We start from the raw sequence: 19,779 nt of genomic DNA, 5'->3' as shown, positions 1-19,779 counted from the left end.
AACAAAAATTCAAAATATGTGGAATTTTGGGGGGGCTGGTGGCCTCAAGCTTGGGTCTCAAGAAAACTGCTAAGAGAATGCTTGAAGAACATGAAGGTAATTTTTAACGGAGAGTAAAAATGGCAACAAACTTTATTTATAGTGGTGGAAAGTCTGGGACCACTGCTCCCTGTGTTAACATGGAAACTAGAAAGCCCATATGATGACAGACTCGAATACTTGGCCATGGAGCTTTCTAGGTTGAAAGTGCCAAATGACATCTTTCAGGTGTGTATTACAAAATATAAGTGAACAAAAGTGAACTTAAGAACAGTTCAGTTTTCAAGCACAACTGAGCCAAAATTTTCTGGTATTGAAAAATAAAACTTTATCATTCACACCTCTCCTTGTCAATAACCATCAAAGTAAGACATGAACTTGGGGCAAAAATCAAGTCTGAGGCATTGCCCCTAAATGTGATTTCAAGGCCAAGATCACAACATGGCTGTAAGATTTGCTGTCAAAACTCCAAAAAGATTTAAGGTAGTACCTTATAGACCCCCCCCCAGACAGATAAAATTTATTCTAAGAATCTTAGCATCTTCGTCCCTTTTTTTGCTAGACAGGAGCACTTCTAAAATTAAGGACACTGTGCCACAGCACCCTGACTCTCAGCCCAAGGAAATAGAGGCCTTTCTTGAAGATTCTCACAGGTGTCATACTTGTCAATTAATATAATTTGTTACCTAAGAAGCCCCCCCAAAATCTTTGAAAAATCTTAAAAAATCTTTAAATCATAGCATTTTGAACTGAAAGAAATAGGGACAAAGTTTGAAGTGAAAAAAGGCACTTGAAACCCCCACTTTCTATGGATTATACAGATTCCAAATATATTCAACTATAAACAGAAATTATTTCTTATGGAAATATGATTATTCATAGGGTAAAGGGACCAACTAATGGCAAAGCCAAGAACTTCAGAATTATTATGATCTGCTGACAGCTAAGTGGTTCATGTTTTCTCTCCTTCCATCTTTGGAACACAAGCGTCTATTCCAGTTTTTCTGTTCCTGATTATTATATGTAAGAGATAGACAACTGGGCTTTTCAATTCACAGATTTTAAGAGTGTAAATTGAAAGGAACCATACACAAGGAGCATTGCCCATATGGACCAGTTCAGATGTTGAAATCTGTATTTAAATCCTAAGCCTGATGTAGTAATAGAAAGGGAAGTAAATATATTTTTCATGTAGAAGGGACATGAATGGCTTGGTAGTTAATCTGTGGTAGTCAGTCTCCAATAAACAACACCTGCCACAATTCCTACCTCACTGTAGTCCTCTCTTGTGTTGAATCACAACTTAGCCTGAGAGTTGCTGCAACAGATGCAGTGGACGTGAATATGTGCTAGTGCCAAGCCAAAATCTTAAGTTCTGAAATCTCTATTTTCATATTTTGAGAGACTCAAGTTGTAAAGTAAGTTCAGCTGGCATAGAGAAAGCATATGAGGAAGACACAAGGAAAATTCCCAACTCCTAAATTATAATTACTAAGAGACAGAGATCAAACTACACGTACATGTGGCCCGACTGAACTCAGCTCTACAGCTGTTTCCTTTAAAGTGTCAATCATGTAAGTGAAAGATCATGAGTGGTCCAGTTCAGTCAAGCTCTAGATGACTGGGAATCTAACTAAAATCCAACATCGTGTCAGTCCCACATAATCTTGAGACAATAAAATAACCATTTTAAGTCGCCAAGTTTTGGAGTTGTTATTTGCCAAAAAATGATTCATCAAATGAAAACTGAATATTTTGAAAATCAGACTGAATAAACAAAAATCACATTAGAAATTATGAAAAAAATAACATGCTTAGACAAGTGGTTAATATCCTTAAAATAAAAAGAACTCATTATAAAATCTAAAAAAAATCTCCAAGTCTTCAAAAGAGAAAAATCGACAAAGGATACAATCTGTCTACTCACAGGAGGGAAAAACAAAATGACCAATAAGCACATCCAAATTTTAATCATTAAAGACCATTAATACTCAAATACTGTTGGTGAGAATGTGAAGTTGCACAATTATTAGAACACCTTCCCAACATATCATTTACAAATTAGATGATCACATATCAAGATAAGTAAAAGAGTGTCAATTTCAAACTTAATGTCCAGCAATGTGAAAGTTATGTTTTAAATGATGGAACATTCATATTTTAGGACATTCTGCATCTTACAAAGTTTTTAAAAAATTCAGGTAGCATACTTAAAATGTTAGCTCAAAAATAATAGTATAAAATTACATATAATCTGATAGTGTTTTAAAAACAAAGTATATATATGCATAACAAAGACTGTAAGAAAATAAAATTGTTAAATATGGCCATAGAATTAAAATTGCTTTTATTTATATTCTTTTTTATGCTTCTCACAATTTTCTAAATTTTCTGACTGTGCATTATTTTCACATTTAGTAACGGGAATAGTTTCCTAGATAAAGATATTTAATAGCATTATGTCTTTTGAAATTTGGGAGGGAATTTAGAAATGACCTGGTCTGACATATCACTGAAAGGATGAAGAAATAGGTCTACAGGTGCCTGAGCTACTTGAAGTATTTCAAAGTAGAACCTCAGAAAGCAAATACATTACTCTTTGACTTGTATACACTTTAACACTGTTTTTTAAAAAATCATTTGCAATAGTGATTCAAACAGAGGTAAAGGTCTAAGTAGAGTAACTTACCATTCTGAGAAAAACTTTACTCTGGTGTGCCTTTAAATTTACATTCAGATCATTCTCATTTTGAACTACAAAATTATCTTAACAAGAAGAACCTATGCTATTTCCTATAACAGTTTTATTAAAATTCCCACTAAAATAATTTTACAGGCTTTTGCATTTATTTTTGGTTATTGTTGTTATACTTTAGGCTCAAATTTTCGAGCCCGCTGCAGACAGGCAGGTCTGTGCACGCCCTACTGAGGTCCTGAGTCACGCGGAAGATGCCCAGTCAGCCCGCTGCGGACAGGCGGGTCTGTGCACGCCCTGCCGAGGTCCTGAGTCACGCGGAAGACACAAAATCACCCCACTGCAGACAGGCAGCCACCTGATTCCACATTACCAAGGCGCAGAGGACACCAGACCACCAGACCAAGGTACTGATTCCCACTGTTCCCGGCCCAGAGGTAGGGGCTCCTGAGCCGTCGTCCCACTGCTCCTGGTCCAGAGGAAGGGGTTTCCCGGTCACCATCCCTCCGGCTGCTCCCAGCCCACAGGAAAGGGCTTTTGGGTCACCATCTCTACCACTGCTCCCGGCCCTTGTCCCACCTCACCCAGCTCAGAGGAGGTAATCCGTGCAGGCGCTAACAGCCCCCCACCCCAGTCGAAATGAGAAAACACATAAATAAGTCTCAAAACCAGACTTCCAGATCACCTACAGCAACCCCAAAGGGAAATGAAATGGAACCTTCTGATACTCAACCACCTGGACCCACTGAACTGGCAACAAAAGGGGATCTGGAAAAAATGAAATCAGAAATAATTTCTCAGATAACAGGAGAAATTGTGCCCTTAGTGCAAGACATGATTAATAAATCTAGAGAGGAGCTGAGGAACATGATGGAATCCCAACAGAAGAAACAAATGGAATCCATAAAACAGATGCAAATAGATTTCCAGGACATGAAAAACTCCATTGAAAGTCTACACAGCAGAATGAGCCAGTGTGAGGACAGAATTTCAGATACAGAAGATAAGATTGCAATTAGTGACCAAGAAAAGAAAAATTGCTTCAAAATTATAAGGGAACATGAGAAATCAATCCAGCAGCTGCTAGATGATGCAAAAAAGAATAACATAAGACTGATTGGGCTCAATGAAGAAACAGGAGAGAGTGCAGATGACATAAAAAATCTCTTCACAGAAATAATGGCAGAAAACTTCCCAAGCAGGGGAAAAGAGCTTGACATACAGATAAGTGAGGCATATAGGACTCCAAATAGCCTTGATCAAAAAAAAAATCTACACATAGGCATATAATTGTTAAGATTTCAGAAACACAACAGAAGAACAAAGTTCTCCAAGCAGTCAGAGAAAAGAAACAAATCATATACAAAGGAAAGCCCAGCAGAATCACAGCAGACTTCTCAACACAAACCATCAAGGCAAGAAGAGCTTGGAGTGACATATTCCAAGCCCTAAAAGAAAACAGCCTCCAACCCAGATTGATGTACCCTGCAAAACTATCTTTCAAAATGGATGGAGAAATAAGATACTTTCATGACAAAGAGCACCTTAGGAACTTCGTGAATACCAAACCAGCACTCCAAAGAATTTTACACAATAGTCTAGGAACAGACGTCGAGGATCACAACCCCAGGAAGCAAAGCAGAATGAACCCATCTGGCATGACAAGAAATTAAATGTAAAGGGGGAGAACCCAACAAAAAGAAAAAGTCATGGCCATGACAAGTCAATATGTTTCAGTTATAACCATCAACGTTAATGGTCTCAATTCACCAATCAAAAGAAATAGACTGGCAGAATGGGTCAAGAAGCAAAATCCAACAATATGCTGCATACAAGAAACACACTTAATTCAAAAGGAAACTCATAGACTGAAAGTTAAAGGGTGGAAAACAATACTGCATGTGACAGGAACCCGAAAAAAAGCAGGAGTAGCTATCCTCTTGGCAGATCAAGTAGATTTCAAACCAACACTAATTAAGAGAGATGAAGAAGGACACTACATCCTTGTAAAGGGAAGAACCCAAGAGGAAGAGATGACAATCATAAATATCTATGCACCAAACACTAGTGCACCCAACTATATAAAACAAATACTAATGGACATGAAAAGCCATATATGCACTAATACAATTGTAGTGGGGGACCTCAACACCCCACTGTCACAAATAGATAGATCAACTAGACTAAAAATAAGCACTGAAATACTAGAACTCAATCGAACTCTTGAACAAATGAATTTAACAGATGTTTACAGAGTCTTTCACCCCACAAAATCAGAATACACATTCTTCTCAGCTGCACATGGGTCATTCTCCAAAACAGACCACATACTCACACATAGAACATGTTTAAGTAAGTGCAAAGGAATTGAAGTTATCCTCTGTATATTATCAGACCATAGTGCGATGAAATTGGAGATCCATAGCAAAAGAAACTCAAAAAATTTCATAAGCACTTGGAAATTGAACAACACACTTCTGAATAACCAATGGGTCACAGAGGAAATTAAAGAAGAAATCAGACAGTTCCTTCAATTAAATGACAATGACAATACAACATATCAGAATCTATGGGACACAATGAAAGCAGTCTTACAAGGGAAATTCATAGCAGTGAATACGCATATTAGGAAAACAGAACAAGCCCAATTAAACAACCTGGTGCTGAACCTCAAGCTTCTAGAAAAAGAAGAGCAAGACAACCCCAAAGCTCATACAAGGGAAGAAATTATAAAGATCAGAGGAGAAATCAATGCAATGGAGACTAAGAGAACGATACAAAAAGTCAATGAAGCCAAGAGTTGGTTCTTTGAAAGAATCAACAAAATTGATAAACCTACTAAAGGTTGACTAACAATCTTGTCAGAAAAAGGAAAGAAAAGGCCCAAATCCATGCAATTAGGAATGAAAAGGGTGAAACTACAACAGACTCAGCAGAAATCCAGATGATCATCAATACCTACTTCCAGAACCTATACGCCAGTAAGATGGACAACACAGAAGAAATGGACAGGTTCCTAGATACATATGAATTACCAAAGTTGAATGAAGAAGACCTAAAAATTCTGAACAACCCAATATCAACCAATGAAATTGAAAACATAATTAAAAACTTATCACCTAAGAAAAGCCCAGGCCCTGATGGCTTCACTGCTGAATTCTACAAGACATTTAGAGAGGAACTGCTGCCACTACTGTTTAAACTCTTCAATGAAATTGAAAGGGAAGCAATACTCCCAAATTCATTCCTGGAAGCAAGCATCACCTTGATCCCCAAAGCAGAGAAAGACCCAACTGAAAAAGAGAACTATAGGCCAATCTCACTAATGAACATAGATGCAAAAATCCTTAATAAGATACTGGCAAACAGAATGCAGAAGATCATCAAGAACATCATACACCCTGATCAAGTGGGATTCATCCCAGGGATGCAGGGATGGTTCAATATACGAAAATCAATTAATGTAATACACTATATCAATAGAGCGAAGGACAAAAACCATATGATTATCTCCATAGACGCAGAAAAAGCATTGGACAAAATCCAACATGCATTTATGATAAAAACCCTACAAAAAATCGGAATAGATGGTCTCTACCTCAAACTGATAGAAGCCATCTATGAAAAACCAATAGCCAATATCCTACTAAATGGTCAAAAACTGAAATCCTTCACACTAAAATCAGGAACAAGACAAGGATGTCCACTATCACCACTCTTGTTCAATATAGTTCTGGAAACATTAGCCATGGCAATTAGACAAGAGAAAGAAATAAAAGGAATAAAGATAGGAAATGAAGAAGTCAAATTGTCATTATTTGCAGATGACACAATACTCTATAAAGAAGACCCCAAGAACTCCACCAAAAGTCTTCTAGACTTAATAACCAAATTCAGTCAAGTAGCTGGTTACAAGGTCAACACACAAAAATCAATAGCCTTCCTCTACACCAATGACAGACTCACTGAGAGAGAAATAGGGCAAATAATCCCTTTCACAATAGCATCCAAAAAACTGAAATACCTAGGAATCATCCTAACAAAAGAAATCAAAGACCTCTTCTCTGAAAACTATGGCATTCTGAAAAGAGAGATTGAAGATGATATCAGAAAATGGACAGACATCCCCTGCTCCTGGGTAGGAAGGATTAATATAGTGAAAATGGCCATACTTCCAAAACTGCTATATACATTTAATGCAATTCCAATTGCGATCCCAGCAGCATACTTCATAGACCTCGAGAAAACAATCCAAAAATTCATTTGGAGCAAGAAGAGACCCAGAATAGCAAAAGCAATTCTAGGTAACAGAGACATGGCAGGGGGTATCACAATCCCCAACCTGCTACTATACTACAAAGCTACTGTGATAAAAACAGCATGCTACTGGCAAAGAAACAGGCTTGAGGACCAGGGGAACAGATTAGAAGATGCAAAAATAACGCCAGACACATTTAGCCATCTCATCTTCGACAAAGGAGCCAAACACCCTCACTGGAGGAAAGATAGCCTCTTTAATAAATGGTGCTGGAAAAATTGGGCTTCAACTTGCCAAAGATTAAAACTAGACCTGTATCTCTCACCATGCACTCAACTAAAATAAAAATGGATTAAAGATCTAAATATTAAAATAGAAACTCTGAACCAGTTGGAACAGAGGTTAGGTAGAACCCTTGAAGACATCGGTGTAGGAAAAGGTTTTATGAACAAAACCTCAGTTGCCCATGAACTAGCACAAACAATCAACAAATGGGATCTCTTCTTATTAAAAAGCTTCTGCACAGCAAGAGAAACCACCACCAGTGTGAAGAGACAATCCACAATGTGGGAAAAAATCTTCACCTGCTCTTCCTCAGACAAAGGTCTACTATCTCGAATCTATAAAGAACTTAAAAAGATCAGACCTCCCAAATTTAAAGATCCAATCCAAAAATGGGCATCTGAAATGAATAGACATTTCTCACACAAAGAAGTAGAAATAGCAAATAAATACATGAAAAAATGTTCAACGTCACTGGTCATTTGAGAGATGCAAATGAAAACAATGCTGAGATTCCACTTCACTACAGAAAGAATGGCTGCTATCATGAAATCAACCAAGAACAAATGCTGGTGGGGCTGTGGGGAAAGAGGAACCCTGCTCCACTGCTGGTGGGTGTGTAGACTGGTGCAAGCACTGTGGAAATCAGTATGGAGATACCTCAAAGAACTAGGACTGGAAGTCCCATTTGACCCTGCTATTCCACTGCTGGGGATCTTCCCCAAAGAATTAAAAGAATCATACCACAGTGATATATGTGCACCCGTGTTCATAGCAGTGCAGTTTGTAATAGCTAAAACTTGGAAACAGCCCAAATGCCCATCAACTGGAGACTGGATAAAGAAAATGTGGTTTTTTAATAAAATGGAGTACTACTCAGCCATAAAAAATGAGAAATTAGAGACATTTATAGCTAAGTGGATGCACATTGAGGCAATACTCTTAAGTGAAATAAATAGGACACACATGTGTAAATACCGAATAGTTTCTCTGGTGTGAGAAACTGAAAGTGTAAATAAGGACTAAATGTATAACAGGTCATGTGAAATAGGAAGAAAAGGGGCAAAGGGGAAGGAAGTGGGAGGGCTAGGGGAAAGGATAGAAGGGAATGGGATTAATATGAGAAAATAGAAAAATAGGAACAAAATTTTTGTAAATCGGGAGGGCTGGAGGGGTTGAAGGGAGGGCTGGGCAAGGGTGGAAAACAAGAACCAAGAGAGACTATGTAAAGGTGCAAATTTCCAATGATGAGTGTTTATTGTATACCTAAAATGTACCAATTATTAGAATGAATAATCGAAAATGTAAAATAGGAATAAAAGGTCCAAAGGGGCAGGGTTAGTGGGAGGCACAGGGGAAAGGAAAGAAGGGAAAGGAAAAAATGGTGAGAAATGGAAAAAATGGAAATAAAGTCTTTGTAAATAGGGAAGGGTGGAGGGCGTGAAGGGAGGGCTAGGAATGGGGAAAAAATAAGAACCAAGATGCATTATATAAAGGTTCAATTCCGAATGAGAAATGTAATTGTGTTGTATACCTACAATGTACCAATAAAAGAATTTAATACAAAAAAACCCCCAAAAACAAATTTTCATGAATCTAGGAGATTGGTTTGTACAACTGGAATCTCAGATGGCTTTGTTATTTCTTCAAAGATTTTTTTCCTTATTGATCAGTATAAATGGAATAGGAATATTTAGTATTTCTAATGGGAGACATTAAAATGCATTTTCAATTTATTTGTATTTCATTTGCTTTCTAAAATAAATTATTTTGATTAGCTAATCCTGTTCTTCAAATACAAGGGTAGTCACCTTTAATTCAAGGTCTTCTTTTAGGCTTTATCTTTTAAAGCTACCTTTTGATTTCAAATCTGGGGAATAAAAGCTTGTACTTTTTCTCTCAGCTAAGTTTAGATAGTTGCTTTGCCACCTAATTTCAGTTGGAGATGAGTCTAAATTCTTCCTCACTTTCTCTGGATTTACATGGATACTTCTCAACTTTACCTTTGCTGAAGAAGAGTCTGTTTTTAAAATGTTTGGATGTGTATTTCTCAGTCTTACTACTGGTGGCAACAGTGTATCTTTCATTTTATCCTTTAGTATGGCTTTTGATTGTTCATCTAAAGGTGGTATTTTCCCCTCTTCTGTTACTTTAAGGGTAGGAATAATGGACAGTGGAATATCTGTGGGTGGCAGTGTTGACTCATCAATTCTTGGAATAACAGCAATTGAATTATCTTGGTCCCAAAGGTTCAAAGTTGGTATAGTCAGGTCTTTCTTATCATTTTCCAGCAACTAAAAAATACACCAGTAAAAATTATCAGTCGATCATTATTTACTAGAAAGTATTTAAAATAAAATCAACTGTACCCTATCCTTTATCAAAAGTTACCAGTAGTAGTCGTAAGTTATTACATTCCTTAATAACAGACAGTGAGAAATTCTCTACTTGCCTGAAATCATGGACAACAGAATATTATCAAAAATGACAAAGAAGTTTTGTAAAGCATTTATTCATGTATATTTGGATTTTATAAATGAGCATCATCTTTTTTTGTTTGTTTTGTTTTTTTGAGACGGTCTTGCTATGTAGTGCAGGCTGGCTTTGAACTTGCTATATAGCACAGACTGGCCTCAAATTTGTGGTGATCCTCCTGCCTCAGCCTCTTGAGTGCTGGGATTACAAGCATGTGTCACTACACCTGGCTTCAGTAACATTTTAGAAAAGAAAATCTGGGGCCTGATATTTTACCATTGCACTGTGATGAATATGTCATGAAGTAAGAGAAACTTCTCCTGGGGAAAACAGTACATCCAGTGACGGTGAACCTTTTAGGGCTTTCAATGATAACAAACAGCCTGCTGTGGCACATATGCCACAGGGTCACCACCGCTAGTATATACTGATTCTTCAACTGGTATTTGGTAGCCACTGACCCAAGGATGGAAATCATTAGATCTTATTTGTCAGTCAGTAGAAAAAAAACCTTATTATTCTTTGATGGTTTACTTGGGGGTTAACTGCTCAATGGAATGAGTAACTCCTATAAAATTGGCTGAAAAGTGAATTATATTAAGTGATTTTCATTTTTACTGATTTTTATTATAAAATACATAATATTCCATGGGCTAAATTTAGAAAATAATAAAAGATTATGGTGAGAACGGGTCAAAAGTACAGTTAGGTCTATCCATTTCTAGGATCCATTTCTAGGATCTTAGAAAAAACTTTATGCTTGGGCCAGGGATTTAGCTCAGTGGTTCCACCGCCTGCCTCGTAACCACAAGGTCCCGAGTTTGATCCCCCATACCAAAACAAAAACAAAACAAAACAAAAAAAACTTCATGCTTTTTCCTTATTTTCTCTTCTCTTTCCTCAATATTTTTTGTCAGCTATCTTCCTATGTTTTCTTAAACATTCCTGTTCTATGATGAAACCTCTCTTTCTTGAGTGTAATTTAATTTAAAAAAATCATGCAATAGTATAGATATTTCCCTAACAGAAATAACAATGAAATAACTGAATAACTTCCTAGGTGGTTTTTTTTCATCCCATCTACAATTATTTCTCTAGTTACAAATATTTTATTCCTTTATAAAATAATGGCTACTAGAAGCTCTCTTCCAACTTCCCTTACCTCAACTGGTGTAATTTCACCTTCACTGCTTCTAAGTGGGACATCTGTTGAAAAATTAATAGACATGTTTCATTCTACATAAGACAACAAAAACATCATTTATATTTTTGATAAAATATTACAATTTTTCTCACCACAATCAAAAGGCAACATAAAAACAGGCTGATGAATCATTGGGAAAATAGAATGGTAAATGAACAAAGTGGGGACTGAAGTAAAATATACATGAGGTGATAAGATTTCTATTTGTCTTTTTTTTTTGTAACCAATATACTGTTTTCCTAAGTGCCTGTACCATTTCATATTTCCACCAACAGGAGGCAAGGGTTCGTTTTCCACATTCTGGCCAACACTTGTCATCCTTTGACCCTGACAACAGCCCTCCTAACTCAGGTGTGAGATGATATTATGATTTTGACGTGCATTTCTCTGATGATTAGTGATGTTCAACACCTTTTCATTTTCCTGTTGGTCATATGGTCTTTGGAGAATGAATATTAGTTCTTAGCTCATTTTAATCGGCTAATTAAGTTTGGTCTTGTAAGTTTGGTTTTGTTGTACACACTGAGTTTAAGAAGTTCCTCAGTTCTAGAATTTCGTTAATTTTTTGTCTAGGTGATCTGTCTAATTGTGATAGTGGGGTATTGAGGTCCCCCACTACAATTGTATTAGTGCTTATTTGGTTTTTCATGTCCATTAATATTTGTTTTGTATAGTTGGGGGCATTCGTATTTGATGCATAGATATTTATGATTGCCATCTCTTCTTCTTGGACTGTTCCCTTCACAAGGATGTAGTGTCCTTCTTTGTCTCTCTAAATTAGTTTGGTTTGAAATCTAATTTGTCTGCAAATAAGATTGCTACCCCTGCTTTTTTCTGGGTTCCTGTGGTGTGAAGAACTGTTTTCCATCCTTTTACTTTCAGTCTGTGTATTTATTTTTGAGTTAGGTGTGTTTCTTGTACACAGCATATTGTTGGATTTTGCTTCTTAATCCATTCTGCCAGTCTATTTCTTTTGATTGGTGAATTGAGGCCATTAACATTGATGATTATAATTGAGAGATATTGATTCATCCTTGTCATGATGTTTTACTTTTGTTGGCTCTTTTATTTCTTATTTTTCCCCCTTTCCCTTTAGTGATTTACCTTTCCTGGTGGCTTCCCTCTGTTGAGCCTCATGGAATTGTGATCTTCATTGTCTTTTTTTAGGATATTGCTTAGGATTGTTTGGAGTGCTGGTTTTGTATTCATGAAATTTCTCAGGTGTTCTTTGTCATGAAAGTATCTAATTTCCCCATTGATTTTGAAAGATAATTTTGCAAGATACAACAGTCTAGGTTGGAAGTTATTTTCTTTTAGGGCTTGAAATACTTGACTCCAGGCTCTCCTTGACTTAAGGGTTTGTGTTGAAAAATCTGCTGTGATTCTGATGGGCTTTCCTTTATAGGTGATTTGTTTCTTTTCTCTAACTGCCTGTAGAATTTTGTTCTTCTGTTGGGCTTCTGGGATCTTGATTATTATGTGTCTAGGTGTAGATTTTTTTGGTCATGGCTGGTTGGAGTTCTATATGCCTCACTTATCTGTATGTCCAATTCTCCACCTCTGTCTGGGAAGTTTTCTAATATTACTTCTGTGAACAGTTTTTTTATGTGAATTGTATTTTCTCCTGTTTTTTCGTGGACTCCTATCAGTCTTATGTTATTCTTCCTTGTATCATCCAGCAGCTGCTGGATTGATTTCTCATGGTCCCTTACTATTTTGAAGAGATCTCTGTTTTCATGGTCCTTAACCGCTATCCTGTCTTCTGTGTCTGATATTCTATCTTCAGATTCCCTTAATCTGCTGTACATGCTTTCAATGGAGTTTTTAATCTCCTGAATATCTGTTTGAATCTGTTTCATGGATTCCAATTCTTTCTTATGTTGGGCAATCATGGTTTCTATTTCTTTCTTATGCTGGGCATTCATGGCTTCCAGCATGTTTCTAAGCTCATCCATTTTTTTTATCTGTTTCTGTTTTAGAGCCTCTAATTATGTCTTTCACTCTCCTCACCATCTCTGCAGTTATCTGGGAGATTATTTCTGTTTCTAATTTTTCTAGAGCCCATTTATCTGTTTTGTTACTTCCTGTGCTATCAGTTCAGGGTGTCCAGGTGGTTGATTATCAGACTTTTCCACCTTGTTTTCCCCTGAAATTGCCTTTTGAGGGGTGGAGGTCTAAGTTTGTGACTTGCTTAAATGCCTTCTCATTTTTGTTTTTGGTACTGTCAGTTATAAGTCAATGAGTCTCAGCAAGCCAGCCACAGACCCATGAGACCCAGACAGACCTTTGGCTGCAAGTCCCAAACTGAGCTCCCTGTCCTCCTGCAGGGCCGAACTCTGCAAGGTTCCACTACAGGTTCCAGCTGCCCCTCCCCGGAAAACAGTCCAAGTTCAAATGGGAGGTGATGATCCCTCCAACTTACCAAGTACAGTGGTCACTTTACAATGGCCTTCATGTCCCCCTGTAGCTCTGTAGTGTGGAACTAGGTAGCTGCACAGCCAAGAGATCAGAGGCGGGGGGGGGGGAGTTGTTGTTACAGGTGCCCGCGCGGCCAAGCTGCTGGCTGGCGGGCCTGCGGGGGGGTGTCCCCACGGTCTTCTGGATGCAAGTGGGCAGGGAAAACCGGACGGAGCAGGGCACAGCCACCAGCGTCTGACCCCAAGGCCAAACTGGCAGCCGGTGTGCCTGCCCAGGGGGGAGGGGTGTCCTCATGGTTTCAGCTTCCTCTTCTCTCCAGACCAATGCCTTCTACTTAGCAGCAGACAGCCTCCTTCTAGAACTGAACCAAGCTATTGAACAAATGGACTTAATAGATGTTTATAGAGTGTTCCACGCCACAAAATCAGAATACACATTCTTTTCAGCTGCACATGGATCATTCTCCAAAATAGACCACATGCTAGCTCATAGGACATGTCTAAGTAAATGTAAAAGAATTGAAGTTACCCCTTGTATATTATCAGACCATAGTGCAATAAAATTGGAGATAAATGACGTAAGAAACTGCAAAACTCCCACAAACACATGGAAATTAAATAACTACCTCCTGAACAACCAATGGGTCACAGAGGAAATTAAAGAAGAAATTAGACAGTTTCTACAAGTAAATGATAATGCCAGTACAACATACAGGAATCTATGGGACACAATGAAAGCAGTTCTATGTGGGAAATTCATAGCAGTCAATGCCCATGTTAGGAAAACAGAGAGAACTCAAATAAATAACCTAATGCAGAACCTCAAGCTCCTAGAAGAAGAGCATAACAAACCCAAAGCTTGTACAAGGGAGGAAATTATAAAGATCAGAGCAGAAATCAATGCAATGGAGGCTAAGAAAATGATACAAAAATTTAATGAATCAAAGAGTTGGTTTTTTGAAAGAATAAATAAAATTGATAAACCCTTAGCTAACCTTATCAAAAAAAGGAAAAAAAAAGGCTCAAATCCATGCAATCAAGAATGAAAAAGGTGAAGTCACAACAGATACAGTAGAAATCCAAAGCATCATCAATACCTACTTTGAAAATCTGTACTCTAATAAAACAGAAAACACAGAAGAAATGGACAAATTCCTAGATACATATGAATTACCAAGTTAAAGGAAGAAGATACAGAAATTCTAAACACCCCAATAACAATGAGTGAAATTTAAAATGTAATAAAAAATTTACCAACAAAGAAAAGCTCAGGTACTGATGGTTTCACTGCTGAATTCTACAAGACACTTAAAGAAGAACTCTCGCCATTACTCTTTAAACTCATCAAGGAAATTGAAAGGGAAGCAAAGCTTCCAAATTCATTCCTGGGAGCAAGTATTACTTTGATTCCAAAACCAGGGAAAGACACAACCCAAAAAGAGAACTACAGGCCAATCTCCCTAATGAATATTGATGCAAAAGTCCTCAATAAGATACTGACAAACAGAATACAAAGGGTCATCAAGAAGATTATACACTCTGACCAAGTCAGATTTATCCCAGGGATGCAAGGATGGTTCAACATTTGTAAATCAATAAACGTAATACACTATATTAACAGAGTCAAGGACAAAAACCATATGATCATCTCAATAGATCCAGAAAAGGCATTCGACAAAATCCAACACACATTCATGATAAAAAACAGAAAATTGGAATAGAAGGTCTTTATCTCAATTTGATTAAGGCTATCTATGAAAAACCAATAGCCAACATCATACTAAATTGTCAAAAACTGAAAACTTTCACGCTAAAATCAGGAACAAGACAAGGATGCCTACTATCACCACTCCTGTTTAATATTGTTTTTAAAACATTAGCCACAGCAATTAGAAAAGAGAAAGAAATAAAAGGAATAAAGATAGGAAAGGAAGAAGTGAAACTGTCATTATTTGCTGATAATATGATACTTTATATAGAAGATCCAAAATACTCTGCCAAAAGACTTCTAGACTTAATTGACAGATTCAGTAGAGTAGCTGGATATAAGTTCAATACTCAAAAAACAATAGCTTTCTTATATACAAATAATAGACTAACAGAGAGAAATTAGGGAAACAATTCCTTTTTTAAAAAAATTAATTTTATTGGTACATTTTATTGGTACATTTTAGGTATACAACTTGTTTACATTTATCATTGGGTGCTTGTACCTGTACATGATGTATCTTGGTTCTTATTTTTTCCCTATTACCTGTGCGCCCTTCACCCCCTCCACCCTTCCCTATTTACATAGATTTCATTTCCATTTTTTTTCTTTTCTCACAGTTTTTCCTTTCCCCTTCCCTTCCCTTCACTCCTTCGTCTTTGGACCTTTTTGCCTATTTCAAATTATCAATTATTCATTGTAATCATTTTAACCCTTGTTTACACTATCAGTTTCTCACACTAGTGAAACTATTCAGTATTTACACATGTGTGTCCTATTTATTTCACTTAAGAGTATGACCTCAATATGCATCCATTTAGCTATAAATGACTCTAGTTTTTCATTCTTTATGGCTGAGTAGTATTCCATTTTATAAAAACCCCACATTTTCTTTATTCAGTTTCCAGCTGATGGGCACTTGGGCTGCTTCCAAGCTTTAGCTATTACAAATTGTGCCGCTATGAACATGGGTGCACATATATCACTGTGGTATGATTCTTTTAATTCTTTTGGGAAGATACCCAGCAGGGGAATAGCTGGGTCATATGGGACCTCTAGTCCTAGTTCTTTGAGGTATCTCTATACTGACTTCCACAGTGGTTGCACCAGTCTGCAATCCCACCAACAATGGAGAAGGGACACATGTGTAAATACTGAATAGTTTCTCTAGTGTGAGAAACTGATAGTGTAAACAAGGGTTAAAATGATTTCAATGAATAATTGATAATTTGAAATAGGCAAAATGGTCCAAAGATGAAGGAGTGAAGGGAGGGGAAGGGGAAAGGAAAAGAGGGGAAGGAAAAACTGTGAGAAAAGAAAAAAAAATGGAAATGAAATCTATGTAAATAGGGAAGGGCGGAGGGGGTGAAGGGCGCACAGGTAATGGGGGAAAAAATAAGAACCAAGATACATCATGTACAGGTACAAACACCGAATGATAAATGTAAACAAGTTGTATACCTAAAATGTACCAATAAAGTGTACCAATAAAATTAATTAAAAAAAGAAACAATTGCTTTTACAATAGCATCCAAAATAATGAAATATCTAGGAGTCAGTGTAATAAAGGAAGCAAAAGACTTCTACACTGAAAACTATAGCACCTTGAAAAAGGAGATTGAGGAGGATTTAAGAAAATGGAAAGACATCCCTTGTTCCTGGGTAGGAAGAACCAATATAGTGAAAATGGACATACTTCCAAAACTATTATATAGGTTTAATGCAATGTCGATTGAAATTCCAACAATATATTTCACAGAACTAGAGAAAACAGTCCAAAAATTCATTTGGAACCAGAAGAGAGCTAGAATAGCAAAAGAAATTTTAGGCAACAGAGATATGGCTGGGGATATTACAATCCTCAACTTGAAACTATACTACAAAGTTACTGTGATAAAAATGGCATGGTACTGGCAAAGAAATAGATCCGAGGATCAGTGGAATAGATTAGAAGATGCAGAAATGACTACAGATATGCTCAGTCACCTCATCTTTGACAATGGAGCTAACCATCCTCATTGGAGGAAAGATAGCCTATTTAATAAATGGTGTTGGAAAAACTGGATTTCAACCTGCTGAAGATTAAAACTAGACCCATACCTATCACCATGCACTAAATTAAGATTGAAGTGGATTAAAGATTTAAATATTAAGACAGAAACACTAAATTTGCTGGAAGATAAGTTAGGTAGAACTCTTGAAGACATTGGTATAGGAAAGGATTTTATGAACAAAACCTCAGTGGCATGGGAACTTGCACAAAGTATCAACAACTGGGATCTCATCTTATTAAAAAGCTTCTGCACTGCGAGAGAAACCACCAACAGAGGTAAGAGACAACCTACAATGTGGGAAAAAGTTTTCAGCAACTGTACCTCAGACAAAGGATTACTATCTAGAATATATAAAGAACTGAAAAAAATCAGACCCTCCAAATTCAAAGACCCAATTCAAAAATGGGCATCTGAAATGAAGAGACATTTCTCAGACAAAGAAGTAAAAGCAGCAAATAAATATATGAAAAACTGTTCAAATTCACTGGTTATTGAGAGATGCAGATGAAAACAACACTGAGATTCCACCTCACCCCAGAAAGAATGACTGCTATCAAGAAATCAACCAATAACAAATGCTGGCAGGGGTATGGAGAGAAAGGAACACTTCTCCATTGTTGATGGGAGTGCAGACTGGTGCAACCACTGTGGAAATCAGTATGGAGATTCCTCAAAGAACTAGGGCTGGAGGTCCCATTTGACCCAGCTATCCCCCTGCTGGGTATCTCCCCCAAAGAATTAAAAGAATCATACCACAGCGATATATGTACACCCATGTTCATAGCAGCACAGTTCATAATAGTGAGAGCTTGGAAACAGCCCAAGGGCCCACTACCTGGAAGCTGGAAAAAGAAGATGTGTTTTTTGGTTTTTTAAAAAAATAAAATGGAGTACTACTCAGCCATAAATAACGAGAAACTAGAGATATTTACAGCTAAATGGATGCATATTGAGGCCATACTCTTAAGTGAAATAAATAGGACACATGTGTGTAAATACCAAATAGTTTCTCTAGTGTGAGAAACTGAAAGTGTAAATAAGGATACACATGGATGACATGTCCTAATAACGTATTTCTCGGATTGTTTCCATCGCGTGTCATATGACTATATCAAAATTTAAATTAGGGAGAAGCTTGGCTTATGTGGAGTCTGTTAACTGGAATTCTTTTCCAGGCTACTATTTGTTCAGTGTTGGTTTTGGGGATCTTTCTGAAACAAATCACATCCTCTGGTGTCTTGGTGGTGCTTGAGATGCTTTTTTAAGTCATACGGAAAAATGTTTAAGTGCTTTTCAGTTTTGTTTTGGTTGAGTTCTACTGTATTTGAATATTATTGTAGTTTTTTCCCCTTGCATTGTTCTTCTTTAAATGGTTTTAATTTTTTATGTGTGTGTTTGATAATAAAGTTATTTAATAAAAAAAAGTTCCTCATACATTTTGAATATAGATCTCTTACCAGATACATGGTTTGCAAATATTTGCTTCCATTCTGTAGGTACTTCTTTAGGCTATTAATTGTTTGCTTTATGGTGCAGAAGCTTTTTAGCTGGTTGTAGTTCCACTTGTCTGCTTTTGCCTTTATTGCTTGTCGTTTGGTGTCTTATTCAAGAAATCATTGCCCATCTCTATGTCATTGAACTTTTCCTCTATATATTCTTGTAAATTCTTTCACGTCTTAGGCTTAAGCCCTTAATTTATTTTATTTTTCAGATAGCTCATGGTTTGTATACAGAAACAGCTGATTTTTGTATTGCGATTTTGTATGAACTTCACTGAATTTGTTTATTAGTTTAACATAGGTTCTTTGTGGAGAGTCTAGGATTTTCTACATATAAGAGCATGTCATCTGTAAAGATAATATTACTTCTTCCTTTCTGACTTGGATGTCTTTTGTTTCTTTTTCTTGACTAATTTCTCTGTCTACAACAGTGATGGTGGACCTGACAGTTTGTTAGTTTATCTTTAAAAACGGAACTCTTAGTTTTTAAAAAATATTCTCTATTTTGTTTGTTTCTGCCCTAATTTTTATCTCTCTCCTGCTAACTTTGAACTTACATTGTTCTTTTTCTAGTTCTTTTAGGTGTGAAGTTAGGTTGTTAAGTTTACATCTTTATTCTTTTTTGATAAAGGCTTTTACTGGTATAAACTTCCTCTTACTACATCCTATACATTTTGAGACATTTTCTAATTTCCTTTTAAATTTATTGTTTGGCTGTTTAAAAAATTAGTTAAATTTCCACATACTTGTGAATTATAGTTTTCTTTTTGCTATTGATTCTATTTTTACTCCTCTGTAGCTGGAAAAGACAGGTGGTATGATTTCAATGTAGGCTCCTTGTCCTCACTAGCATTTGTTATTTTTTGTCAGTCATTCTATGTCTTCTGATTAGAGAAGAACATTTAATGAATTCACATTTAAAGAACAATTGATAAGAACTTATTATTGCCATTTGTTTTCTTTTTTTTTAACTTTTATTAGTACATTTTTGCAGTACATAATGATTACATTTGGTACATATATACAACACATTTCAATTCCCTTCTTTTTCCCCCTCCCTCCATCTCCTTTTATTTTTCCAGTATCAGATTCATTTATTCATGTTACAAGATCTTATAAAGTTAATTATCATATATAGATTGAAAACC

At 36.6% G+C, this 19,779-nt stretch overlaps 1 protein-coding gene across 5 annotated transcripts in view; it reads right to left on the bottom strand.

Moving 5' to 3' along the window:
• The window catches only part of Catspert (catsper channel auxiliary subunit tau), a 122,786-nt gene that overhangs the window by 39,564 nt on the left and 63,443 nt on the right, over positions 1-19,779 (bottom strand). For 4 of the 5 annotated variants that reach the window (XM_021237513.2, XM_021237514.2, XM_021237517.2 and 1 more), the window contains 2 exons: positions 10,912-10,955; positions 9,278-9,568 (listed from right to left, as the gene is read on the bottom strand). In XM_021237513.2, coding sequence (XP_021093172.1) covers positions 9,278-9,568; positions 10,912-10,955 — 335 coding nt within the window. The remainder of the gene's footprint in view (positions 1-9,277; positions 9,569-10,911; positions 10,956-19,779) is intronic. The other variant, XM_021237516.2, reaches the window with a different exon arrangement.

The sequence above is a fragment of the Heterocephalus glaber genome, unplaced genomic scaffold (assembly GCF_053883595.1).
Source record: "Heterocephalus glaber isolate CG9 unplaced genomic scaffold, H.glaber_assembly_v1.0 deba00000943, whole genome shotgun sequence".
Taxonomy (NCBI): Eukaryota; Metazoa; Chordata; class Mammalia; order Rodentia; family Bathyergidae; genus Heterocephalus; species Heterocephalus glaber.
This window is presented reverse-complemented; position numbering and strand designations above follow the sequence as displayed.